Here is a 27,282-nt window from a genome sequence, read left to right on the forward strand (position 1 = left end):
TCCTGTGGGCGTGTTTGTTCAGGGGTATGTGGACTTACGCAGATCCAGGGGTGATTCAGGGCTTGGTCGGACGTGATTCTCTTGGCAGGGTTGATGGTCAGCATCTGGTTAATGAGATTCTTGGCCTCAGGAGTGACTGTATCCCACTCTGGAGATGGGAACTGAGACACAGAGAGATGCACACAGAGAAACAAGGTTGAGGAATAGCAGTATACTGTATAGGGTTTAGTGTGTTAAGATACAGTAGCATACAGTACATGCTACATGCGTGATCCATGACAGATGCAAGTCTTAATAACATACACAAACATGTCATTGGCATCCTTCAGAAATTATATTTAATTTAGCATAGAAGAATAACCTTGAAAGTACTCACAGCAAATTTGTGGAAAAATAAGACAAGTATATACTCCATTACTTTCTTTTTTACTACTCCATAACAGATTTATGGGAATTAAGAAAAACTAGAACAGTGCCCGTTGGGGGGTGATCAGGTGTGATCAATTGGCTAATAAAGGGTGAGGTTGCGCATAATTGTGATGTCAGAACATCATTGTGATGTCAGAACAGGCCAGCTCCTGGCCTGGGCCGAGGCTGAGCTGTCCAGGCATCTAGGCCGGTAATACAGCCTGACGGCGTGTCGCGGGTTCGAGTCCTGAGCCCCTCGGCCTTTGCCACATGTCTTCCCCCCCATCTCTCTTCCCCTTTCCTGTCCATTTTTTGTTTTACTGTACCCCATCAATAAAGGTAAAAGCTAAAAAAGAACAGGCCAGCTCCATATGGAGATCTAGGTGTGATCTGGATTAGGTCCCTGTCCGGAGCCTGCAGGGCTTTTGTGCTGGTTCTGGACAACCGGCGGGGTGAACGGTTCCCGAGTTACGTTGATTACAGAAGTACGTATACATAAAGAGACTTGGTGCATTTATAAATGGATGGTTTAATTGTCCCATGGATTCTTACAAATCAAAATGAGTCTTTAAAACTCAGGGCACAGAACATATTGGTCAGTTTTTCAGTATGTCAGATTTTCATCCTCCTCACAATAGGATTCAGGTAAAAAAAATGCCAGGTGAGCCCTTCAAAGACTTGTTTTACATCATGTGTGATGAAAGACTAATCCGGCTCGCTCTATGGGAGCCTGACAGAGACAGACTGCCGCAGAACATCTCCCATTAGACACATCTTGACCAGGTATGATTTGCGTTCTGGACTCACAGCAACCTAGCAAGGCTGGTACACTGATATTCTCTGGTCATGTTTGTCGATACTCACGTCGTAAGCTCCAGCCTTGATTTGTTGATATAGTTTGTGTTGGTCCTCATCCCAGAAGGGGGGGTAGCCCACCAACAGAATGTATAGGATGACACCTGACACACACGTACACATATGCACATACATAGACATATGCAAGGGGAGCACGCATGAGCATAAAGGAGCACTCAATTTTCACAATGTTCTACATATCAGCATTAGCATAATGCTCTCTCTCTCGTGCATGTGCACACATGCATACAATACATTCCTAGGGATGGACAAGATCTGGTATTACACAATAGTTTAATTCCAGGAAAAAGGTTGGAACATGTGGCAAGATCTGGTATTACACAATAGTTTAATTCCAGGAAAAAAGTTGGATCATGTGGTGCCATTCTGGATCTCAGACTTCATATGGCTAGCCTATGATGTCAGTTGTCTGTCATGTATGTATGAGGTGAAACTCCAGATTTGGGCAAGATTTCCAATCCAGTCCGAGCCCTATATTATCTATATTATCAAATTAAAGTTACATATTTCAGAAAGTCCTACCCAGGGAAATGTAAAGCATGGTTTGCAGCCATCGGGACCAGAGGAAGCAGCGGGTGCAATAGTATAAAGCTGGCTGCTATATCGTGAGGCAGACCACGAATGAGGCCGATAATAAAAAAGGCTGCATGCATGCATAGGTTTCAGTCAATCCATATCCTACAGGGAAGGCAAACAAAAATAGCAACCAATGACTTTTTTTGAATGAATGATGTTTTTTCTCTGTTATCTGGTATTCTCAAAATAATCGATAATCTACCACATTAAATGCGACAAATACGACATAGAGATAAGTCATGGAAAAGATTAAAAAAGAACCCTTGTAGGAAAAGAGTATTCATGCACATCATGCAGATCTAAAGCAACAATCTTTAACGAAACACCAACGAAACACCATGGAAACACCATGGAAACACCATGGAAACGCCATGGAAACACCATGGAAACGCCATGGAAACACCATGGAAACGGAAACACCATGGAAACACCATGGAAACACCATGGAAACACCATGGAAACACCATGGAAACGCCATGGAAACACCATGGAAACGCCATGGAAACACCATGGAAACGGAAACACCATGGAAACACCATGGAAACACCATGGAAACACCATGGAAACACCAACGAAACACCATGGAAACACCATGGAACACCATGGAAACACCATGGAAACACCATGGAAACACCATGGAAACACCAACGAAACACCATGGAATAACACCATGGAAACACCATGGAAACACCAACGAAACACCAACACCATGGAAACACCATGGAAACACCAACGAAACACCAACACCATGGAAACACCAAGGAAACACCAACGAAACACCATGGAAACACCATGGAAACACCAACGAAACACCATGGAAACACCATGGAACACCATGGAAACACCAACGAAACACCATGGAAACACCATGGAAACACCATGGAAACACCAACGAAACACCAACACCATGGAAACACCATGGAAACACCAACGAAACACCAACACCATGGAAACACCATGGAAACACCAACGAAACACCATGGAAACACCATGGAAACACCAACGAAACACCATGGAACACCATGGAAACACCATGGAAACACCATGGAAACACCATGGAAACACCAACGAAACACCATGGAAACACCATGGAAACACCATGGAAACACCAACGAAACACCAACACCATGGAAACACCATGGAAACACCAACGAAACACCAACACCATGGAACACCATGGAAACGTGAGGCGCTGGCACAGAATTCCGCTAATATGCTAACCGCGGGGCATCAAAGATTTTTCATTGGGGTCCAAATATCGCCGGATGGAGAAAAGATTCAGAGGAAAACGCAGCTAAAGATCGTGGTTATAACAGGAGTGAATGGAGGATGTTTTTGGATCACCCACCATTGCGGAATGAAATAGCCTCCTACGGAAACAACACCCCCCTACGGTTAGTATAATAGAGGGTCGTCTGTACCCAAACAATGTCAAAAAGTTGTCAATACCGTCATGGGCATTAGAATAATCTTCTAAACTGGACGAAGAGTTCAGTCTTTTCACTTCAAGAAGAGCTCTGGTTCGCAACTGTGACCGTTAAAATGTTTTTAACCCCATTTCTGGGCATGGTAATGAATGTAGTTACCTTCGTTTAGCTCAAATCATACAATATTTTGAAATTATGTACATTATGCCCATCCCTAACATACACGTTCATTCGCACAAATGCACACGCGTGTTGGTGAGCTGCCAAACTTACCACAAGCCCATATGTCTACTGGCTTGCCGTAGGCGTCCTTCCTCAACACTTCTGGAGACAGGTAGCCAGGAGTGCCTGCAAAACCTAAAAAAAAAAAAAAAAACACAAGAAAAGAAAAATCACACTTGTGTGAAGTGAGGGGCGCTCTTATCATCACACAGCCAATCAAATCATCACATTCCATGCTACAAACACACACAAAGCTGTGTATAGGAGGGGCACAAACGCAGACAGATACGTATATCATCAGACATATATATATTTTCAATATATATCTCTGTATTCAAACACAGAGTATGCACTGCAATTAGCTCATAAAAACCTCTTACCGAACCAGGCCTGTTGGTCGGCCTGAACTTCGATGGCCAGGCCAAAGTCTGCCAGTTTCACTGCTGCCCCCTTCATCTTACTGGCCAATAACAGGTTTTCTGGCTGCAGGACAGACAGACAGACAGACAGACAGAGACACAGAGACAGACAGACAGACAGAGACACAGACAGACAGACAGACAGACAGACAGACAGACAGAGACACAGACAGACAGACAGACAGACAGACAGACAGACAGAGTTAGTGGTACAATGACTTTAACCTCATGAACCCTAGCGTCCCTATTCTAGGGGTGAACATTCAACTAAAATAGAGTGGAGTCAAGTCTATGGACTTTAAAGGGACACTTCACCCCTTTTGCAACCAGATCTTATTTGAATGATGTTTGGGAGACAAGAAACACTTTCCTGGGGTTTTTATGTGGGTAATATGTGTTTTAACTTTTTACATATTTTAGTATTTCAAAGTGTCCATGGGCTCCATGATGTCATGGACAGTACTGTAGCAGCCAAGTCTATGGACCAAAAAGCAAGCTCTTGTCATCATACATCATCTCATTCCAGCCAATCGCAATTTACATCCTCATTTTTACATCCTTACTTTTCTGTCCTCACTTTATATCCTCAATATGTACTTTGCTCAGCCAATCAAATCATCGATATGTGCTGCTCAGCCAATCAAACCATCGCTATGATTTACACAAACACACAAAGCTGGGCATTGTGTATGTTCACAAACTTTGTCCTACACAAAAATGTAATTCCCATCGTCAATGACAAGCAATGGAGAATGTAAGTCATATGTGTCTGCGCAATTCTGAGGTTTGACAAAGACCAGCAAATAAAATCAGTCCCAAAGGGCAGGGCAGATGCTTTAAGCCTATCCTGTGCCATGAAAATTCAACAGGAATGAAGTGGAGTGTGCACACACACATGTGTGTGCGTGTGTGTGTGCATGCATGTGTCAGATGGATGGGCACATTTGACTTTTCTATGTGACTGCACTCTTTCCGTCTGAAACACAGTCCACACCATGTGGACTTACAGAGATAAAAAAAAAGGAAAAAGATTATTTAAGGTAGCAAAAGATGAACCAATATAAAGAAGGGGAAAGACGGGAGAGAAAGTGTGAACAAGACAGAGCGAGATAGAGATACAAAGAGATGAAGATGGAAGAAGAGATAGAGAGAGAGACAACTTGAGACAGATGGAGAGAGACAGAGAAATGGAGAGGCAGAGGGAAAGAAGTCAAAGGACCAAACCAATAGAAGTGCACAAGAGAAGTGTACACAGAGAGATTGGAGAGATTGTACAACAAAAGAGAGAGAGATGGAGGGAGATAGATAGGGAGAAATGCAAAGAGAAAGAGAGACATGGGAGACAACGTGAGACAGATATATATATGTGGGAGGAGGTATAATCGGTCCCTATGCTGCCGCCGCTGCAGCAGCGGCGTGACCTCACCCACAGTTACCACGGCAACGCAGACTGCCACCAGCCTGCACCCCCCCCCAACCCCTGCCCATCGCTATGGCTTCAGCCACAAGCCTCCAAAGAGTGTGCGGCATGCGTGTGCGCGTACGACACGTGCGTGCATGTGAGCGTGTGGTATGAAAACATCCTATGGTGTGTGTGAGTCAATCCAACTGATCAAGTTTAGCTCAACTGTAGCGTAAAGAGAGTAATGAGGAGTCGGCAGGGGATAACCAAAGGAAATGAAAAAATGCAGAGACAAAGAAAGAGGGATGGAGGGAGAGGCAAGGTGATATACTCTCCGTTTCTTTACTTCACGTTTTAATGTACAGTGCATAATACATAATGTAGTTTGTTTCATAGTTAACAATGCTACACACATGTAGCCTGGCTAATAGGCCAGACCGAATCAGCCGTTGGCAAAAAAGAATTGCCTGCCGGCGGATTACGGTCTGGAGAGGCTCAATTGTACGCCCATTTCCTACACCAGAGAACTGGTGTGGCCAATCGGGACACGGTATGCAATATGGGCGGGCTTTGGTACAGTGACGTTCAATGCTTGAGACCTTTGACTGACAGTAGCTCTGACCAATTGCGTCAAAGAGAAAATGTTTGAACCCGCCCCCCGGGAAACAAGATCCATACACAGCATCTCCAGACTCAAATACCACACGACAGTGTGATTTGAGTCTGGCTTATTAGCCAGGCTAACACATGAGCCCATTGACTCATCAATAGGACTCTTTACACTGTTAGTCAAGTGTGTGATTCCATGCACCATACCGGCTATAGTCATCATGTCATGTTTGAGTTATTGAACTTCATATGGATATGATCTTCAACACATTCCTGCCCAGAATATCTATCTTTTTAGAGGTCTCACTACTGTTATTTATTGATTTATACTTAAACAAAATATCAGTCTTTGCGTGCATATTACAATAGCAATAAAACAAACTGTTCTATGGGATGATTAATCATTTATGTTAACTATAAACATCTATCACACTTAACACTACAAGAAGACAGGAAGCAGTGGAGGAGCTCAGAATGCTGTGATGCCCGCTTTGGGTGAACGATCACCCTGTCGGGGTGCAATCGGCGTCACCAGACATCATTTCAGCCACCGCTCCGCTATAAATAGCACACAGTCTGCTTTCGTCACTGGCAGAGACGACAGGAGAGAGGGATAGAGAGGAGGAGAGCGCGTGGTGGGGTGGGTACAGACGACAGGAGAGAGGGATAGAGAGGAGGAGAGCGCGTGGTGGGGTGGGTACAGACGACAGGAGAGAGGGATAGAGAGGAGGAGAGCGCGTGGTGGGGTGGGTACAGAGACTGAATGATAAACACCCAGGAGGCTCACCTCGTCATTCCTTCTTTCCGTCATAATCATGATGTCAAGGGGACCGTGTGTGAGTGAGACAGACTGTGTGCGTGCATGCGTGTGCGGATGTGCGCCTGCCTGCATGCGTTAGAGATGCATAGATATACTTTTTCCCGATCTGATTCCGAATTTCCGATATACAGTGATAATTTGGATATTTCCTGATACCAGTTTAATACAGATACAAAAGCCATTAGTTTTAAATTGAACAGTAACAATATTATTATTGTTATGTGTAAGGTTACACAAGGTTCTAGTGAATAGCATTTTGTCCAATCTATATGGTAGAGTATGTTAATACAATGTAACAGGTGGGGTGGTTGCATTTGGTCTCCCTGCTCTTCTATGTAGATCCTTTGTCTAGATTAGACACACACAACCTTTGACAGGATACCATTTCTGGTTTTACACAAAGTTTGACCTGAAGGTGAAAATGACATTTCTCCCCTGAGCAAGCATTAGCTTAGTGGTAAACACTTCAGCACTTGCACCAGGAGACACCGTTTAAAATCTGGGGTATAACAGAAAACTCACACATAGTGCAGCTTTGTACTGTAGCAAACAATGCAAGAAAAATGCATTATATTTAAATTAAAAGCAATTTAATGTTTAACTGTAGGCAATAGTGACAATAGTAGGATCTAACAACTCAACTTGTACAATCCTAGGAGGAAAAGAATATTGTAGAACTGTTTAATAACTCATTTAATTTGCTTAATTGTGTGATTATATATCCTGGAACTGTATACCACTCCCAGAAAAATAGTATTTACTGATTTGAAATGGTTTTGTAAAAGTGGCATATCACATACTGTACCACTTTTGGAGATGGCCATAAAAGTAAATACAGTTTTGTAAAAAGTGGCAAACCAAACTTTTGGGGCTCGTGTGTGTGTGTGTGTGTGTGTGTGTGTGTGTGTGTGTGTGGTCCTGTGACGCTGCTCAGGAGACTGCTGGTAACTGTGGAAACGATGACTCACCTTGAGGTCCCTGTGTACAATGTCATGCTGGTGGATGTGGCTGACACTTTCCAAGATCTGATTGATGCACTGGCTGCAGGTGAGACAGAAAAGAGAGCCCATTTGTCAATCCATCATCATACTGTAGGTAGCTGTCAATAGATTTTCCATCCAAAATGTCAACTATATTCAAAGCGATGCTGAGGTGGGGGGGTATGAATACCTCCTAAGGGGTTACTGAAACCAATCTACCTGATCCAGTTTAGCTCAACTGTAGCGTGAGGGAGTAATGAAAAATATAGAGACAAAGAAAGAAGTATCGAGAGAGGGAGAAATTATGTTCCACATTTCTTTTTTTAAGACAAAAATCAGGCGTGAAGCTTCAGGCTTTGTGTCCAAATTAAGCGAATTCTGGTCCCCATATTTTCTCACCCTTCCTCTTTCCATTTCTCTTTCCTGATCACAACCTCTTTTTGTTCCACCACTCAGTTTCTTTTTATCATCTTTTGTGCAGACGTTCACACCCCCATCATATACTCTCTCTTTCGTCCTCTTTCTTATCACATGCTCTCTCTCTTTCGTCCTCTTTTTTTCTGTGTTTTCCCTTAGCCACCTGTGTGCTTCATATGAAAATCTACACACACACACACACATACAGTAACCAAAGATAAAACCTAGTAGCCAAGCGGGTAAGGCCATACTGTACTGTACCTGGCATCAGCTTCGCTGTAATACTCTCTGGCAACAATGTCTTCAAACAGCTCCCCCCCAGTGACACTACACATGCACACAAACACATAAAAAGCAGAGACACATTGTTATTATTTTTCCATTCAGCAGCAGCTTGAGACATGTGATCATACCGTTGATGTGATGCTTAAGAGAAATATATGAAAAACCTGGCAGAAGTCAGATGTGCTCAATTTAATCCCTGTGTGCGTTTGGAATGTAGGAACACAGAAAATAAGAGATAACGGGTCCTCGTTATGAGTCAGTCAGTTTTCAGCTGGTTTAGTTTGCTTGGGGTGGCCCTTGTGATGTCATTGCACAGGCCTTCATGCATTGTTTGGCCTAGAATAAACTGCCTGTCCAGTCACTCTCCAGCACACACACATGTACTTAAATACTTCGAAGAAGTTTTAAGTTTTTTGTGCGCATATTGATGTATCTCTGGTCTGGTCTCTCTGTGTGTGTGTGTGTGTATGTGTGTGTGTCTGTGTCTGTGTCTGTGTCTGTGTGTGTGCGCATACTTACAGGTCAAACACAAGGTAATGGAAGCCTTCTTCTGAGATACTGTCATGGAGTCGTACTGACGGGAAGCAGACAGAGAGACCGAGTTGAATTAGGCATTGCTAAATACGGTAATAACCTTGTAAAATAAAATATTAAAATCTTTCTCCCAAGCACAGCCTCCCATGAATGAACCCTCACCTCAAAGGAACTGGTCTTTATGCGTGCGTGCGTGCGTGCGTGCGTGCGTGCGTGCGTGCGTGCGTGCGTGCGTGCGTGCGTGCGTGCGTGCATGCGTGCGTGCGTGCATGCGTGCGTGCGTATGTGTGTGTGTGATTGATCACTGGTCATTATGAAAGCAGATTAAACACAGCTGTGAGCTGTGAATACATTACAATTATCTTGTGATATTCTCTCTCTCTTTGTCTATCTCTCTCCATATCTCTATTCAATTCAAGGTGTTTTAGGGGGCACGGTTGCGCAGTCAATAGCGCTGTCGCCTCACAGATAGAAGGCCCTTGGTTCGATTCACGCTGGGGACGCTCTGGGGGTGTGTTCTCTCCTCCACGTCATCAGTGCCCCTACCCTAGGTGGGGTTGGTGAAAGGGCCTTTCTGTGTGGAGTTTGCATGTTCTCCCTGTGTCCCCTAGGGCAGGGGTCTCCAACCTTCTATTCCCACGGACGGAGTTCATAAAATGTTCGCAGACCGGCATGTGGGGAGGGGGGGTGCGGTGTGTCATTGCATCTTGCATCAGCTTACCAAAACACGGAAGACAGTTGCAATCAATGAATGACTCAAGTAGGCTACCTGCTGCTATATTATTATATCACAACATAATGTTATATCATTGACCTAAATGGTGTTACGGTATATCAACATGGATGAAAAATAAATCAACTTCTTGGCTAAAGTTTTTGACTGAAAGTAAAATATTTCCTGTCAAGTATTACATGGATGAGTATTGTAACTGTTACATAGTATAGCACAGAGTGCCGCGCTACGAGCTTGTAGGTCTGCTATTTTTGAAAATTCGAAGAACGACTGACATAGAAACATAGCTTTTTCAGAAAACTGTCAGGATTTAGAAGACATTTTTAGAATCTGATCTCAGGTCAAAATGGGTTAAGTTGAGTGACTTTGCATATGTGGACTTTCATTTAGGTTCTTTGGCTGGTGGCCAGCCCAGTTGCACCATGCATTTAGGTTCTTTGGCTGGTGGCCAGTTGCACCATGCATTTTGCATGGACCACATCACGGATGCACCATTTGCCTCAACAGTGGTGGACAAAGTACTCAAACAATAGATACTCCTGGTCAAATAACTAGTGAAAGTTGCTCTGTTAAATTTGTACTCGAGTTAAAGTACCAGCGTACTTCCTTTTAAAAATAAAAGGAAGTAATAAAAGGAAGTAAAATAATTCAAATAATTCAAAAGTAGAACATACAAAGTACATTTTCTTTTTGATATCAATGTATTACTGTATTGAAATGTAGACAATTTCGATAGTGAAAAGCTGACTCACTATAGGTGAAATACGACTCATGTACACTATTTGTCTTTCAAATGTAGTGGAGTTCAAGTCGTAAGTGCAAAATACAAGTTATCAGATAAAGTACAGATACCTCAAAAGATTTACTTAAATGACCCATTTTCAACTGATCTTCATATAATTGATCTTCACTAATGCTCATAATATGGTACCATTTTTGTCTACCCCATCTGTGTCTCAGAGTAGGGCTGTAGATAGAAACCAGCCTACCAGTGATGTTATTGATGGGGAATCCAATCCAATAGAAACTACAGGCCTGTATTACTGGAAAGTTAGCATACTATAATAGCAGCCATTGTTCCAACGTTGATAAAAATCTGAATAAAAAGGCACAATTTAGTATTTGTAACATGCCTAATGATGATGTCACTGGTACGCGAGTTTCTGAAGTGTCCACAGCGCTCCTATGAGACACAGACCGAGTAGATAAAAAGTGTACCATTTTATCATGAGCATTAGTGAGGACCAATTATATGAACATAGGTTGAAAATTGGTGAAGCTGCCCTTGAAGTACAGTACACAAGTAAATGTACTTTGGTTGCCATGTGGGGAGAAATAACAACGTTCCACACCTGATGTGGAAGCTCTCTGGGAAAAAAGGGGGGAAAAGAAGAAACAGCATGGCCGTGATTACTTTGAAATAGCTGTGTGTGTGATTACATTCCTGTGAGGTTCACCTCCCCCTCCCTGTTCTTTATTTTCTCCTGTCAGCGGTCAAACATACTGTGGAAGCCTTCACCTGTTGCCAGGCAACCAGAGAGGTAGGCATGTACAATCGTTATCATGTCAGCAGAGGTTAGAGAGAGAGGAAGACATACGGAGAGATAGACAGAGAGACAGAGATGGTGAAAGATGGAGAGAAAGAAACCAACACAGATTACGCTATCTTAAGTGTGCTGTGTCGCTTGACAAACGGAATGTATCTTCTCCTGAAAAATGGCAGAGTTAAGACCTGCACTATATAGTAATGAGCAATTCCAATATCTTGATTTTTCTTGTTAATTTCAATCTCTACACAGTAAAATCATCAATGTTCATTTATCAATGTGTAACTCAGAGGGCCCTATCTTCCACACAGTGCAGGAGGACACTAAAGGGGCAGCGCAATTATGATTGAATTTTAACGCCCATGGTCTTGCGCCCATTTAGAGCCCATGTTCAGTTATGCTTGCGGAACTCGCCTAAAGCCTTGTTCCTGACCGCATCACTGGCGCGACAATAATCACAGTAAAGCACACCCTCTCGGGTAATAATGCTTAATTTAAATTAAATAGTTTTAATTGCGTCCAATTGTTCTGTTCTTCCGTTACCTCGCAAATGTGACAGACGGGCCTGGTTTGTATGTGGTTGTAAAAGCCATAAGCAGCTAAATGCTTGCTTTACTTAGCAGAGGATAATCAGATGATTCAGAAAATGTTGTACGGTTTCACAGAACCAATGCAAATATTGGGGCGGTCCGTCTGGCCGTAGGCGTACTGTATTACCAGTGGTTTTCCTCGCCGTCCAAGGACCAAAAGATTTCCCCAGACGTATCATGATTCAGAGATGTCTGATCACCTGACTAGCTACTGTAGGTAGTATTAGAACAGGACTCACCTATGTTTGGGTGTTTGAGCAGACGACAGATTCTGGCCTCTCGTTCGAGTTTCTGATGATCTGTAGAAACAGACACAAAGAGAGAGGGGCAGGTGAGACGTGAAGGTCAGTTCCAGGAAGGTCCGGACACCTAGGAAACAATGTAGCCTGCATCGCAGGTTCAGGTCCCGATCCCGGCAGCCTTTGCTGCCTGTCACTTACAGTCTCTCTCTCTCCCCAAAAATATATAAATTTTTTGAAATTAGAAATTGACATCTTAGGCTAAACACAGGCATACATAAAAACATACAAGTTATGTCCGCATTTAAATTCTCTGAACGATTTTGTGGGGGTTATTTCTTGTAAAAGGATGTTGACGAATGATAAACATTCACTGCCATTTATTTCCCCCACAGGGATTTACGCTGCTCTAGTTTTGATATGTCCCAGTAGTATACATAACCAAAGACAACATCACATTTGGCTGGCATTATAGTAGTATTTGGCTGTATCTTTTGCCTTTTACAATACACACATCATCAGTGACCTCCTCCTCTGCACCCATGACTTTCTGGGAAAGACGGTGGAAAGTCCCACATCATTAACTTCAGACGTCATGGAGCCTATAAAATGTACAGACACAGGACCATACCTAATCTTAAAAATACTTTTATTATACTGTTATTTCAACTCTCAGCTCTGAAATGGCTGTTTTCAGTTAGAAATGATGACCATGCAAGAGAGACAAACTGGGAATTGGTTGTGTGTGTCAGACAGATATTGTGTCCCACCTGAGTCTCTCTCTCTCTCTCTCTTGTAAGTGTAAGTGTATATGCTCTTGACCTATATGTAACTTGTTGTTGTGATTTGGTGATAAATAAAATTGACTTGACAGTGTATGACATACACAAACCCACACAGAGCCCAGAGTGCTAGTTAGGCTGCCATGTGCATCAGTGAGGAACGTTGAGCCGATGCTCTGGTTCTGAATGCTAATCCTGCCGTCAGTGCAGTGCCTGCTACCGCCTCTGTACACCCCCCGTCCTCCCACACATACAATCACTCTATCCCCGTCTCCCTCGATCTCCCTCCCTCCCTCCCCCCTCTCTCTCTATACCCTCTCCATGTATGTCCCTCTCTTTCATTCTATAATCACTATTAGTGTAACCACTGGAAATGTTTTTGTGACTTTTTTGTGACACTGACAGCACAATCGACCTGAACACCACCTCCATAGAAGACACTAAGACAGCCACAAATCTCAAGTCGTGAACTGGAAGCTGTTCAAAAAGTTCTGACTTCACCACTAGTAAATACTACATAACTGAGTATTTAATGTATGCTCTCCTTGTGAATACAAGACAATACAACTTGAAAGCACCAAGTGTTGTCTGATACAGTAGCTGAGGGAGTTTTGTCTAAAAATGACGGATACATGTTCTCTGACAAACGATTGGAGGTTTGTCTGACAACCGATTCATTAGTGGAGGAGCATAGGGATTCTTCTTGCTAATTTGTCTAAAAGCACCACATTTTGCACAGATTCAGATTTCAGAATCACGAAAACCCCCTAGTTTGACACGTCACATGCTACTTAAAGCATAATGACATTTAGAATATTTTGCCTTATATAGATTGTTAATGGTGGCAATATGGATTATGCCACTGTGGTGACCCCGAAGGTCGCCGGGTCGGGCGCCCTAGCTAAATCGTTCGAGCATGCCCTGGGCTACATCTGTACCAAATTTGGCGCTTTTAGGCGAATTAGCGCGAAATCATCCTCATCTCTGCCTATGCTCCTCCACTACATTGTCAACATCGTGTTATCTAGTACATTGAGTCATGACTTCATAGGAGGGGGGGAAACCTGAGTTATACTTAGTTGCACACAGGTGTGAAAATAGATGATTTACAACTAAGTAGATAAAAGACACCAGCTGAGAATAACTTTTCTGGACCCAAATTCAACACTACCCCCTTGTCCCAAAGCTCCATGAACAGCATGTTTAGATGAGAGGGATATCAAAGCATTCTGTGGACATTGACATTCCAGAACCTTTTTTGCCTCAGAGATTTAATAGGCTTGGTTTGGCCGCTTGTATTCTGGGAAGCAGCACCTGCCTGTGAAAATAGGTCTATTTATTTTTCAGTAGTGGCCTTCGATGATACTGTAGCTTCATTATGCTGGTGGATAGTAGGCGGCGTTGGCCGCAAGCTCCATAGAAAGTTGAAACACCAATAGAGTTCTGAAAGAAATACTACTGTACTGTCCAACACTCACTAACTGTCTGAAACCTTCAGATAGACACAAACAAATAAATAGTTCCTGATTCCCTGCGTACACCAATGGCCAATGTCCATGTGCAAGCTCAGATTCGTTGGACAACACACACCAAGGAGAAAATGGATGAGCACACAGCACAGACAGGACAGTTTTCTTCATTCTTCATTTTAAAATTTGCATTATTATTATTATTGATGATAATAATAAATATTATTATAGGAGGGAAGTAGGATAAAGTAGGATTGTGTAAACAAACACAAACACAAACAAAAACAAACAAACATGCAGATCTTTCCAGGAGATACTGTGACATGAGTGGGGGAATACACAGCACTTAGACTGATTGAATTGGAGTGATGATGACCGCAAGCCCAGCAAGCGCATCATCATATTCAATTTCTCCATCTATCGCTTCCATCGGTCTGCTGCTCTGTTCAAAGGTGAATGGGTAGATGGACGGACTGATGGAGATCATTTAGTCCCACATCACTGCATGAAAGAAAGAGTATCTATGCTTTACCGCAGAGGTTCCCAACCACCGGTCCGCAGACAGACAGGTCCCACTGGTACGTGAGAAGGGGATCCTAAGTTTTCCTGACCGTCACCAGGATTTTCCAAACAGCGGTGAAAAGTTGACTCTGTCCAGTTGAATGAAAATACCAAGGACACATCAGGGACATGTCACTGACTGTGGTCAGGTTTATAAACTGCTTCGAGTCCTTGGTATCGTTACCGTTACTGTGTTCAGAGCAGCAGCAGCGGAACAACAACAAGCTGTAGCCTATTTTGTCATGCTCGCACTAATGAAACAAAACACAACTTATTAGTTCATGTCAAAACATATTGAAATATCAGAAGATGATGTAACCCAGGTAAAGTAATGCGTCACTCTGCATGTTTAACTAAAGTTTTCCACATGTCCAAAGTAATTTCTGAATGAAAAAGACATAGGCCTAACACTTCTTTAATCATACTATCCTTGTTAATATAATGCCATTTAGGTAAACGATATAACATTATGTTGTGATATAATATAGCAGCGCAGCGGGTACGCTACTTAGGCCAGTCAACGGTCTTCCCCGTGGGTTTTGGCATGCATGCATGCATGCATGCATGTGCACACACGCACAGTGCATGTATAGAGAGAGATAAAGACAAATGGCAAATAAGTCCAGAGCTACTGTAAAAAACAGCTAAGCAAAACTAACAGAAGTCATGCCTTCCTTTAGTCCAGTCATTCAATCAGTCATTCAGAGATACAAGGTCTCAACTCAAGTCCAAGCAAAAAGAAAAACCTGCCAGAATATCAGTTAGCAGTGGCTCCGTGAGAAACATGTCTCATGAGGGAATGATGGAGACAGAGAAACCTGAATCCACAGTGAGTCAGGTTTCCATGTATTGCTCTTCCATCCTCTAATTTGTCCAACCTGGCAACCCACCGCTGTACGGCCTTTAGCATAACAGACAGGACCTTATTGTAACAAACTGCGCCATTCATGCTACAGCAACAGTACACTCTGAACATTTTATCATATACTGTGTGCAAGCATGCCGCTGCGCCCTAGCAAGTCTGTTTCTAGTGCCTACAGTGTGTGTGTGTGTGTGTGTGTGTGTGTGTGTGTATAAAGTGTCAACCGCTAATACGGTTAGGTAAGACAGGCATCTGTGGTCTCTGTGGCATGGCACAGCTTAAAACACTCAAATGTCACTCATTTAATCCTTGGGCCAATATGATCTCTCTGTGTGTGTGTGTGTGTGTGTGTGTGTGTGTGTGTGTGTGTGTGCTTGCTCGCTCATGAGGAAAGCCAATAGTTGATTCGATTTAACGACTTTGTGAAGACACTACATTAATTGTCATCACAATTACATTTTGGTGGGAACGGGGAAATAAATTGGCTACTGTCAAATGTATAGACAGACAGGCAGATAGAACAGACAGACAGGCAGATAAAACAGAGTCACAGGCAGGCAGATAGAACAGACAGACAGGCAGATAGAACAGACAGGCAGGCAGATAGAACAGACAGACAGGCAGATAGAACAGACAGACAGGCATATAGAACAGACAGACAGGCAGATAGAACAGACAGGCAGGCAGATAGAACAGACAGACAGGCAGATAGAACAGACAGACAGGCATATAGAACAGACAGGCAGGCAGATAGAACAGACAGACAGGCAGATAGAACAGACAGGCAGATAGAACAGACAGACAGACAGATAGAACAGACAGACAGGCAGATAGAACAGACAGGCAGGCAGATAGAACAGACAGACAGGCAGATAGAACAGACAGACAGGCAGATAGAACAGACAGGCAGGCAGATAGAACAGACAGACAGGCATATAGAACAGACAGACAGGCAGATAGAACAGACAGACAGGCAGATAGAACAGACAGACAGAGGGGGCGTGGCCCAGAAAGCAGCCGATAGATACTATAAATAGATACAATCCTCCTCCAGCTTATGGCCCTGACTGAAGATGAACTGGCCTGGCCTCACAGTCGCAGACAGAGGCACGGAGACAGACACAAACAAACTCAGACAGGTGGTGGGGGACAAGCTGAGTAAGAGTTATTACTAGGCCCGGTCAAAATATTTCAAAACAGATATTTTCATCTTGCTCATGTAGGAAAATTGAATAATGGAGAAGCAGTTTTTAATTTATTCATTATATAATCGACAGGAAATTTGCAAATATTTTTTACAATCGACTAAATCGATTAGTCTGATTAACCCCTTAACCCTGTAGAATATATTCGTTGTGCAATGGCGTGCAGAAATAAAGGGAATAGTAATATCTACACGCTCACTACACGTTGGGTAGATATTTTCAGTATTCATTTGTTTGTAATCGTTGAATAATCGCAATCGGTCTTCCTTGGCATCACATCAATGAGTTATACTGTAAAGTGTGAACGGAGATGAGGAGAGGATTATGAGTAGCTAACGCTATCTGTATCTATCTAGTATTACCCCCGGTATAGGCTACATCTAATAATCTCATCTTCTTATAATAATCAGTCAGATTATCCATATATCCTATTGCATGTGTCTTTCAGCACCACTCACTCTCGCTCTCTGCCTCTGTGTGTGCGCGCTCCGACGCGGCACACGTTTGGTGACACCTTTTACAGAACAGTCATCATTCTTCAGTGTGGACGCTCACATAATTATCTGTATAAATTACAGACGTCACAGAACCCAAACCAGATGAAAACGGGAAATGTCATCATGATGTCATCAAATCTGACTGATTCGGTGATTCCCCCACCTTGTTTCACTCTGCCGTCAATTCAATTGAACAGACCCCCCACACACACACACACAGATGAATAAACACAACAGAATGACTGCACAGATATTTCACTTTGTGTTTTGCAAGTCAAGGAAGTCTGTTTCAACACTTTGAGGTATTACTATTTCCTCACCACTTCCTGCATAATGCTGGCTCCTAACATACAGTTAGTGATGCATGTGAGGCAGCCTAGCCATCCTGACCTTCAGCTGGCAGCTGTGAGAAACGTGTGCCGCTTTGTTTCTATTCTAGCGACTTTGATTGTTTTTTACACTTTCACTTTTAAATTGACACTCAAGATTCAGAAAACAGACCTTTGCTCACACATAATTATATACATTTTAAAAGTTTAAAAAGGTGCAGTAATGATCAAATAAGATCTGCTCACTTGTAAATGGTATTCATGTACTGTAGAGATGTATAGAGAAATACAGACAATTGGCTCTCAGACATTAGATTGATGAACAAAAGCACAGCAATTGTTGCATGTGTGCTTTGTGTCCATGTACAGTCAATGTCAAGTGACACCCCTTGAAGTAGAGGTACACAGTACTGAGAAAGCAAAAAAAAAGGAAAAAAACCGCAATTCACTCTTCTCCTTTTCTCTCTGTCGCATGTCATTTCCTCTTCCTGTGTTTCTTTGCTACCTTTTGTTCTACAAGGTCTTCTTCCACAAGACAGTAGACCTAACTCAAGGCAGAGCAAAATGCAGTTATCTATATTAAACTCTGGACATCTAATGTTAAGAATAGAACCTCCACAATGTTTGAAGCCATGTAGCGGCCATACAGGTATGCCCTGGCCTAAACAGACGGGTGTATTTCATAGAGCTATAATATATCTAGACAGAACGGATTGAGGAGCGACAGCCACACCCCCCGCTATTCACTTCAATGGAAGTTGCTCAATGGCGTTTTGAAGGACCCGGAAGAACAACGAAGTCTTCCGGGTAGTACCCCTCGAGCGTTGATATGATTGGTTGGCTCCTATCATATACGGAGCTTGTCTCTGGGTCCCTGGCTGGCTGCCTGTGTCCGTCCGTTAGAGCCTGAAAATAGCGTTTGGTTGGTTTTCACCACCAAGTGTCACTGTTACACCCACACACTTTGGGTGTGACAGTATAGTACAGTGACAGTACAGTAGAGGGACGCCCTGGGGAGTGGGGACCCCCACACGGTAACCTCGCCTCACCATACTAGTCTGAACGCCGCAACGTGAAGCCGTAAGCTGAGGCCGAGGCTGCGGCACACAAACTGATTATATCATGTTCATACACATGAGTTTCTGCACCTGGCAGTTATGAGTCCTCATTCTTGTTCAACTTAAGTTAGTGGTATTTGAAATAAAGGTGCAAAAGAATGGCTAACAATATATTCTAAACCATGCACCATTCTATCCCTAGTATGCATGTCTCACTCTCCCTTTTCACCCATCTCTACACTTCTCCAACTCTCTCTATTTCTGCCTGTTCGGTCTGTGACCAGACTCTGTTTGTCTTTGGCACAAAGAGTACATTTTGCCCAAGCAAGCTCCAAAGAATCATTAGTGTGTGTAATCCATTAAATTAAGTAATTAAATGAAGGGCTGATAAAGATTAGTATACAGATAGAACAGTAATGCGAAAATAGTGGTTAGTGATAGGCTGTTATATAAATTGCTGCCAATGTAAAAAAAGAAAAACAATAGGGGGGGGGGGGGGGGGTTGCATCATCTAGGATGTTCTTTCACTCTCCCTCCTCAAGACACACAAACAGGGTTAGCACAGGCATATACTGTATTATGTATGACTGCTAGACAGAGAGAAAAACTTATTTTGGTACAGTACCATTATATCTGTGTGTGTGCATGCGTGAGTGTGTGCATGCGTGCGTGCGTGTATGACACACACCCACACACAGTATATAGTGCTATTATTCAAGGTAAAATAATTATGAGAGGGTTCAAGGTTAGGTTTAATTCAGTCCCCTGTGGGAAAGAAAAGGAAAAGTAAGAAAAAAAACATCTTAAAACTATGTCACCTTAGCTTACTTACAGTTGGAGGCCATCGATATTGTCTTTTCTTTTTGATGAGGTTTGCGTGATCTGCGCAAAAGGACAGTTAACCCATTGGTGTTTTAAACATTATGTTATAATTTAGCTATTGAAAAATAGCAGATCTACAAGCTCATAGCGTGCCACCGAGTGGCACGCTACGAGCTTGTAGGTCTGCTATTTTTGAAAAATCGTGAAAATATTTATTTCAGAAAACTGGAGGATTTTTTTTTATTTTGAGGTCAGGCCTAAATGGGTCAAATAATAAGGGACAATATCGGTGGCACCCAACTGTAAGTGTTTAGTTTGCGTGCATAACGGTAATATCCCTTCCGTTCTATCTCCTTTAATTTCACTACGTGGGCCTCAGACTAAGCAAATGTAACGAGATTATATATAAAGCATAATATCATCCCTCTGGCTTCTGAGTGCCATATGTCATGAAGGACACAGTCCGACATACTGTACTTTAAATGCATCAGGCCATTTGTGTGCATGCAAAACCTGTAAATGCTTATGGAAACCTCTGGATATGCAAAGCAAGCTGCTCACTGCACTGTTGTAATAGTCAATGAGGATAAAACTAAATGTACCGCTGATTCTTATGCATGCCATGGCATGAATTCCTTTAAACCACCTTTTCATCTTTAATAGGTTGCCTTCCTGAGGTAGCTCATAGGTTAATAATGTGTGATAGCTAGGCATTGCACACACCTCGTCTAAATAAGTTTAAAAGAAATGAATGAATAAATATAGGGTAATGACTGCACAGCATCCAGTAAGAAATTAGAGATGAAAATGATATGTAGAGCGGTGCCCGTTGGGCACTGGCCTACTTAGAACGATGCAAGTTGGAAATGCATTATGTCTGTGTCCCTTTTATGCCCATATATATATATTATTTGTCAGGCATGGCCAAATATGGAGTCTATGCAGATGTCAGAACAACATTGTGATGTCAGAACAGGCCAACTCCATATATGGAGATCTAGGGGTGATTAGGTGTGATCAATTGGCTAATTTGGGCCCTGTCCAGAGCCTGGGCAGAGGCTTTTGTGCTGGTTCAAAATCTGGACTCTCAAGGTGTGGAACGCGTGTGTCATTTGAAGTCGGTGGGGCGAACGGTTCTCGAGTTATGTGGATTACAGACGTACATACAGTACACATGTACACACAGAGACGTCACGTGGCACATTTATTGCGACTGTAGGTCGCAGATTACTATGAAAACCAGCCGGTCTGTCAGTCAGTCCGTCAGATCACGCCACTGACCTCATCAAACCCTGGATAGCCATACATGGAGAAGACTGGATCATCACCTAGATCGGCATGGAGCCGGCCAGCTGACCTCAAACCTCAAATCCTTAGATCTGATGTCATCTGAAGAGATGTCTCCCTATTGACCGATACCTGTCCATTCAAACTCTAGACGGGCCCGCCCCAAAGTTATTAGCGCAGCCGCACCCGGCAGCCGGTGAAAACTAGAGTCCTCATTCTCAACAGGCCCGAAAATTAAACTGCCAGGCCCCGCCTGGCCTTACTAATTAGAACACATGTTACGCCCTACACAGTCCGAAAACATCAATTAAAACAAAATCCATATATGACCTGTAGTTTCAGTGCGACCTCGCCCTTGCTTCTCGCCCTTAAGGGGGAGGTTGCTTCTCGCCATCAGGGTGTCTTAAGTTACTGGTAGATAGATAACAGGTAAGCAGTGGTGGATGGATGTTCATTTGTACACAGCTGAGCTAAACGCCAAGTCGGCAGCGTTGCACAGAATCCAAAGAGACCCCACAAGGCTTCCTTTGGAGACATTTGAAGTGGCCGATCACCAATCTGTGTGAAAAGGTGAATCATTTCTCCAATGCCCCATGACAAACCTTTCCTCAAAAATTCATGCTGTTGCCCTAGGTTAAGCAGCTTTTTGTGACAGACTACATCCACCGCTACAATCAACAGTTTACATAATCAGTTCATTGTGCCAGTGACCAAGCTTTTTGAGGAATCCTGCTAACAAACGGATGGGTGTAAACCATACCCGTCTCATGTATGGATTACTTTGTACCAGCATTGACATCTCCTATAGCCTACTGCTAAGTTCATGCTGGCTCTAGCATTCTGAACCAGAAATGTGGTCACGGTGGCACAGTCGGTAGTGCTGTCGCCTCACAGCTAGAAGGTCCTGGGTTCGATTCCCGCTGGGGATGCTGTGGGCGCTGGGGGCGTGTTCCCTCCTCCTTCATCAGTGCCCATACCCGAGGCGGGGTTGGCGAAAGGGCCTTTCTGTGTGGAGTTTGCATGTTCTCCCCGTGTCCCCTAGGGTAGGTACCCTCACAAAAACATGCAGTAATCCTGGTCTCTGAACTACCTCCTCCTGGCCAGCCGGGGCGCCTGATGGAGGGGAAAGGAACTGGTCGGAATAACGTGTTCCTTCCACGCGCTACGTCCGGCCGGGGAAACTCTCCCCTGTCAGGTGAAAAGAAGCAGCTTGGACTCCTCATGCATAGAAAGAGGCATGAGGTCCGTCCACTGCCCCCCCCAGGTTGGCAGAGGAAGTGTAGCGCCCAGGATTACATTTGATAATTGACACTGGGTGAAAAAAATGGGTTACAAAAATCGTGGGATAAAAATTAATTAAAAGAAAAATGGTCACCAAGGGCTCTATTTTTGTCCATGCTAAACCCCTTATTATCCCTAAACTACTTTGCTTTTTTTTACTATTTTGAAAAACAATTTTGAATAAAATAGCCAATCTACAAGCTCACAACGTGTCGATGTAGATCGACTAGTTGAACTATTCAAAACTTATTTTCAAAATAGTAAAATAAGGTTAAGTAGTTTAGGGATAAGGGGTTTAGCATCACCCAAGTGTGAAACCTGTTCTGGGTAGAACAGGGACCACCTAAAAGAAAAACAGCTAAACAAATTGTTCCGACTCCCACTACTAGGCCCTGGTGCTAAGATACTGACCTAGTAGAGACCTAGCTTCGCCCCTGCCTGGTCATATACTGATGATGTGACATCATAGACTGGGTGGGCTCCATGTACTATTACGGGTACAGAGAAGTTTTCTGACAACGGGTACTAGTCTCTGACCGCAGGTACATGGCAATAAAGGCATCAGCCTAGTATTACCAGCATGCCATTCAAGGAATATACTGCAACAACGTGTAACTTCTGATTTTGTAACAGAATCGTTGACTGGTAGACAATGGAATCCATAATGTGCGAGGGGGCGTAGCTGCGATATCCAGCTCCAACACAAATATAGGCCAGGGTACCTTTATCCAGACATTAGAGGATCAACATTTCAACACCATTGATGCCTTTATCAGTTAATCTCATGACTACGCCAAGAGCCTGTGTGGACAGTTTCCAGCTGTCAACATTGCATGTGCCAATACTTTGCTATGAATCGCAGACAACTACAAACAGTGGTGTGTGTGTGTGTGTGTGTGTGTGTGTGTGGCTACTCAAACATCCTTCTGCTGGGAAAATAGCAGCCTTGTAATCCCAAAGTAGTCTTACTGTAAATAATGGCAATCACCACAAAAGGTCAACGATTATTGACAAAAGATACCCCTCCTTTGACGAAGGGTGTGTGTCTCATCATGATTCAACCTTCTGTGAGAAAGCATGCGTGTGTGAGTGTGTGAACGCAAGTCTACAAACAAATGCATCCCTATCAAGAGACTTGAGACAAACAATTACTGTAGAACAATACTAAGACGCCAGCCTGGCTACCAATTCAGTCAGTTTTGACTGAGATACTCAGTTAGTCCTGGACCTGAACCAAGACAGAACCAGCATTTCCTGAAAAAGTGAGCCAAACAAAAGATATTGTACCTGGTTTGCAAGGCCACACACATGCATGTTGATAAATGCAGATTGATGACTGCAAACTTGGGTGGGGGAATTTACACTGGAAGTGTGAGACAGCATGCGCGTATGCCCACTGTAGTCATATCGGCCACACAGCGCCATTCGAGTTATGTACGAGTTATAAGGTAAACCCCAAAGGTGTACTGTAAACTCTTCAGCTCAAACCATCCGTTACCAGCTAATCTCTGGCCAAACTTTGAACACACACTCCCTGGATGCTAACGATGAACCTCTGCCCCACATTTTCCACAACGGCCTGTTATAGCGCCACCATGAGGCCGATTTTGGCAAAACACATTTCTGTACATTACTTGTACACATTTTATCCATACATCACGCAATTCGGTATACACCATTCTCCATAGTCATGTGATCAATAGATCAATAGATATCATCTGCACTATTTCCTATATTCCATCCTGAATGGCTAAGATTGGCTTCCAAAGCTCGCATGATTGCTCCGTTTCGAACAAAATGCCACAAATCACAACAGTGTGCAATTTCCGTGAAATTATACACGTACATTGCCACTTAATTCTTCCCAACTCAGCCTCACAGTGGTGCTATAACAGGCCAATTCCTGTTTTTACCTATAACTGAAAAACATTTTCCCTGCATTTTACACATCTCCCAGTTATAGCGCCACCATGAGGCCGATTTTTGCAAAACACATTTGTTTATTAGTCTCACAGATTTCATCCAAATCTTACGCAAATCGGTACACATGATCTCTGTAGTCATGTGATCAAGACGACTCCGTTGGATTTCTCAGATTCTAATCTACACCGATTGGCTAAGATTGCCTTCCAAAGTTTTCAGGACTGGCCCGTATTGTACAAAATGCTGCAATTCATGAACGCAGGGCAGTGAAACTGTGCACACATATTCCCACTAGGCTGAGGAAGCAATGCCACTTGACGTTTTCCAAAATCAGCCTCATGGTGGCGCTATAACAGGCCAAGTCACCTCTTTACATGCACCGATCTGCATAAAACATTGCATGCACAAAACATTGTGTGCACACTCCCTAAAGCACAAGGGAAAACATCTGGCCTGCATTTTTAAATTCTGCCTTTTTCGAGCGCTACCAGGAGGCCCATTTATGTGCAAAACTCTTTTTTATATTAGTCCTTCAGATTTTATCCAAATATCAATCCTGGTGGAGACCTGTGGCCCGAGGGGCACTTCTTCTAGTTATTATTATGTTTATGTTATTTATTTGAAGGTTATTCTGACCGGACGTTTGCTATCGGAGCTTCTCAACTTTGAACGATGACCTTGCACAGGCGGTCAGATTTGCTTCATCATTAACTTCGGAACCCATTCATGACGGGAACCCCTTTTGGTGTTTTACCCCTTCTGGATGGAAGCCCCTTTTGGGGTTCTTGTCGCTATGTACAGTATATAGCAAAATATATATATTTTTGAATATTAAACATTTTCAGAAAATGTAGGTCAGTATTTAGAAGACGTTTTTAGAATCGGCCTCAGCCCTAAATGGGTTAAAATGTGACTTGTTTTTCATGCAGGCATTTAATTTAATTGAAACATTTTATTGCATTTCTAGAGTCTAGAGGGTTTAAGTGGTTAAAATGGATTTTCAAGTTCAGTTAAATATTGAATGAAGCTACTTAAACTGTCTAGGGTGCAGACAAAAGCCAGAGTAGATGTTAAGTGTTAAAAGTCAAATAGCCTTTTAACCTCTTGCATTAACGCAACATTTATCAGAACATGATTTGGAGTAAAAAAAAATAATAATAATCCAAGTACATCCAGATGAGATTTGAGCCAATGATCTTGGGAACGCAGACCTAATTTAACACAGTGAGCACAGGTCGCTGTGCTGAAAGGGGGTGGGGCTCTTTCTGCCAGAAAGTCCATCTTTTCGGGCGAAAACAGTGACGGCGGAGGTTGAGGGACCGCCCTGTTTTCAGACCTTTACCAGTCATAATGACATTTGTATGTTATCTGTTCTTGTGATTACCTCCTATTGATTAAATAAAAATGTTTCATAATAAAATATGAGGTAAGGTGATTCCAGTTTGTTGATAGTGCCCTATAGACAAGACAGACAGACTTTATTGTCACATCACAGGTTTAGAGGTGTCAAAATGAAAGGGTGAAATATTTTTGCCTGACTGGCTGGAACAGTCAGAAAGCAAAAATGCTCATTAATCATGACATAACAGCACGGCAGATTATTGATTTGGTCACCTTGATAATTACTCGAATGATGATGTAGCAAAAGAACATTATAAATGATTTGCCAATAACAATGGCTTTCCAATTGCTTGCAAACTCAAAATACATTGGCCAATAGAATGATGCAACCCAAGAGTTGTTCGTAAATACTATTAAGTTAACGACACATAGCTTGTAACTTAATAGTTACAAGCAAGTAGCTACTAAGATTCTGGTAAGGCAACCAAACATGAATAAAAGCCTGTTTGCATTATGGTCTATGGAAGATCATCGTTCAAGCTGGCTCTGCTCACACAGAATGCCATATGTGTAGAAGAGATGGGGATGAGTGATGGGCAGATATAAAGAAAGAATAAAGAAACAAGAACACAGTAAAATCCCCAGTGGTAGTTTAACTGGGAGTAAGCATCCAGTTTGGGTTTTTTTTTTTTACACACCATGGGGATTGGGGGGTCTTGAAAATACATACCAGGAGCATGTGCACAGAACTGCACACACATACACAGATTACACAGAGTAGATGCCCAATACTAGTGAGCCTGAGAGCATGAGGAAGGTGATGCAGGCTGCTGTGTGGGGGAGTATCTCCATGCATCCATGTTACACTATTTCCATTTCTACCATATAACACTATCCTAATATCTTGAACTCTCTCCCTCCTCCCTCCCTCTCTCTTTCTCTCTCTCTCTCTGCCCGACACGCTCCCTCACTAGCACTACATCTCTCCATCTCTCTCTCTCTCTCTCTCACATCAAATATTCACAGTTGGTCCCATTAAACATTCACCACAGCAGCGTTGCTACGTTTATCAGGCCTCTACCAACCGGCCTCCAGCCAGTCACAGGAAGCCCTCTAAAGCCCTGATAACAAACACACAAGCACACATGCGTCAGGCGTTCAAGGAGGAGGAAGAGGAGGAGATATGGAGAGAGAGACAAAGACAGCCATGGAGGGGATGGCTAGATCAAATGTAGATGTGAGGGAAGGGGGAAGCGAGAAAGGGGTACAAGATAGAGAAGTGGGGGTAAAGGCGGGTTATGGAGGAGCGGCTGATACAAGGCAGAGAGAGAATAAGGAAGATGTGGAGAGATGGAGAACAGAGAGAGAGAGAGATCTGCCCGTCAGCTCTTTTCCATTTGCAGCCAGAGCGGAGTGGCCTTGTGTCTAATGTCAATTATTCAGGAGACACACAGTCAGTCATATGCACGCGCACACACATCACGCACTCACTCAAACAAGGTCGTACCTATAGTAGCAGTGTAACAATATACTTGCTTCATGACCCGACACATTACACAAGATAAAAATAGCATGGAATATCGTAAACACCTTACAGTATACTGCAAAGGTGCTTGCTTACAGGTAGAATTAGGAATAGGTTAATAGCATGAATCAATATTAATTGATTTATTTAATTAGTCAAACTGATGGCTAAAACTTTTGTGCTAGATGCTGCTAGATTTTAAGCTTGCTTGCTTTCACTTTCACTGCAGCTTTCACTGCCACTCACTCAACATTGA

The 27,282-nt window shown here is 43.0% G+C and overlaps 2 protein-coding genes across 10 annotated transcripts in view; both read right to left on the reverse strand.

The window, feature by feature from the left end:
* Window positions 1–27,282, reverse strand: part of hhat (hedgehog acyltransferase) — a 428,216-nt gene that overhangs the window by 53,516 nt on the left and 347,418 nt on the right. The window lies entirely within an intron of this gene.
* The window catches only part of LOC306931299 (calcium/calmodulin-dependent protein kinase type II subunit gamma-like), a 57,166-nt gene that overhangs the window by 23,299 nt on the left and 6,585 nt on the right, over window positions 1–27,282 (reverse strand). For all 9 annotated transcript variants that reach the window (XM_079512625.1, XM_079512624.1, XM_079512623.1 and 6 more), the window contains exons 3-10: window positions 12,085–12,144; window positions 8,961–9,015; window positions 8,418–8,483; window positions 7,728–7,800; window positions 3,890–3,992; window positions 3,561–3,644; window positions 1,273–1,367; window positions 39–161 (exon numbers count right to left, since the gene is read on the reverse strand). In XM_079512625.1, the coding sequence (XP_079368751.1) occupies window positions 39–161; window positions 1,273–1,367; window positions 3,561–3,644; window positions 3,890–3,992; window positions 7,728–7,800; window positions 8,418–8,483; window positions 8,961–9,015; window positions 12,085–12,144 (659 nt within the window). The remainder of the gene's footprint in view (window positions 1–38; window positions 162–1,272; window positions 1,368–3,560; window positions 3,645–3,889; window positions 3,993–7,727; window positions 7,801–8,417; window positions 8,484–8,960; window positions 9,016–12,084; window positions 12,145–27,282) is intronic.

The sequence above is a fragment of the Electrona antarctica genome (genome assembly GCF_951216825.1).
Source record: "Electrona antarctica genome assembly, chromosome: 10".
Classification (NCBI taxonomy): domain Eukaryota; kingdom Metazoa; phylum Chordata; class Actinopteri; order Myctophiformes; family Myctophidae; genus Electrona; species Electrona antarctica.